General features: G+C 48.6%; 1 protein-coding gene across 1 annotated transcript in view; it reads right to left on the reverse strand.

Annotated features, from left to right (window-relative positions):
• Nucleotides 1-559: 559 nt before the first annotated feature.
• The window catches only part of LOC103251241 (zinc finger FYVE domain-containing protein 9), a 104,676-nt gene continuing 103,707 nt past the window's right edge, over nt 560-1,528 (reverse strand). The window contains exon 16 of the mRNA XM_008049824.1: nt 560-1,180. Within this exon, the coding sequence (XP_008048015.1) occupies nt 1,019-1,180 (162 nt within the window). The 3' untranslated portion in view covers nt 560-1,018. The remainder of the gene's footprint in view (nt 1,181-1,528) is intronic.

The following is a 1,528-nucleotide window of genomic DNA, read 5'->3' on the forward strand; positions in this document are numbered from 1 at the left end:
TTTTTTTGAGTTGGAGTCTCACTTGTTGCCCAGACCGGAGTGCAGTGGCCGCTCCCGGCCACCACAGCCTCGACCTGCTGGGCTCCGGCGATCCTTCCGCCTCAGCCTCCCGAGTAGCCGGAATTACAGGCACGCGCTACCATGCCTGGCTGATTTTTTGATTTATTGTAGAGATGAGGTCTCACCAAGTTCCCCAGGTGAGTCTCGACCTGTGGGCTCAGGCAATCCACTCACCTCAGCCTCCCAAGGCGCTGGGATTACATGCTAAGCCACCAGGCCTGGCTTATTTTTTTACAACTAAAAACGTCTTAGGTGTATTCTGTCAGCTTTCACAGATATGCCCGGTTTCATACCCGCCATTCACTCGGCATATCTCAGGCAATCCCGAACTCAGCTCTGCTCTCCAAATAACCTCATGTTCACTGAGTTGCCTTCCCATAACTAGAAGAGTAGATTGAACCCTTGAGTCTTTGATGTACTTCAAAGAATAATCTGGTAAAAACAAGCAAAATTAAGTATGTCTTCTCCTTAACAAACAACTGATGTAACGGGGACAAGATTAGCGTGAATTCTCTTTATACCAATTCTGTCAACGAGTGCAAGAACTGATGCTTCATTTTTTATTTCTCCTCTGCCCTCCCACCCCACCCTTGGTGATGGTTGTACCCATTTGAGCATTTCTGAGCACATGACCATAAGTAAATCTTAAAAGAGAGGAGCGGGATTTTGTCTAAATGGTAACAGAAGGGGATTAGCTGCAGGGATAGCGTAACTTGTGCAGTAACGGAAGCTGCCCAGATCTTCTTTGTGGACAATGCATAGAAGACTCAGAATTACGGAACATCTGTCCCCCAACCACCTTTCCCACCCCTGTCTCCCAAACCCCCACTCCCACCCTCTTCCGCCCCCCCTCCCGTTAATAGTGTTAACAAAAGCTTAATCTTCCAGTTTTAAAGTGCAAATGATTTGGGTATGACTGTTGTCACAGGTCTGAACAGAAAAAAGTGAAGTCTTCTGTCTATGCGATGTTCTCCAGAATATAAAAGATGAGCTCCATGACGACAGGGCCCTCACTGAGCTGGCATGCCCCTCCATGGATCACTGGCACCAGGGCGCTGTCCAGGTCATTCATGTACTGCGAAGGAAGGGGCTGGCCATTGCTTCCTGCTTGATAGCCCACCTAGAGAGAAAAGGGGATAACAGGTTACAGAGCAGAGAAAATCTCTCTCCAGAGAGCCAAGGGCCAAGGAAGCTGGGCAGCAAAGGAGGTGTCCTTGGCCATAGGCTAGACACATGGCAGTGAATACAGATTTCTTCACTTCCCTGAACTGGCATTTATTCTCTCATTTATTCATCCTGATCATTTGGGTAAGTCACTTAACCTGTTAAGATCTTAGTTTTAGGGCCGGGCTCGGTGGCTCAGCCTGTAATCCCGTGCTTCGGGAGGCTGAGGTGAGTGAATTGCCTGAGCCCGTGGGTTTGAGACCCACCTGGGCAACTTGGCGAGACCTCATCTCTACAATAAATT

Source organism: Carlito syrichta, unplaced genomic scaffold (assembly GCF_000164805.1).
Source record: "Carlito syrichta isolate Samal-C Ts95f unplaced genomic scaffold, Tarsius_syrichta-2.0.1 Scaffold137712, whole genome shotgun sequence".
Lineage (NCBI taxonomy): Eukaryota > Metazoa > Chordata > Mammalia > Primates > Tarsiidae > Carlito > Carlito syrichta.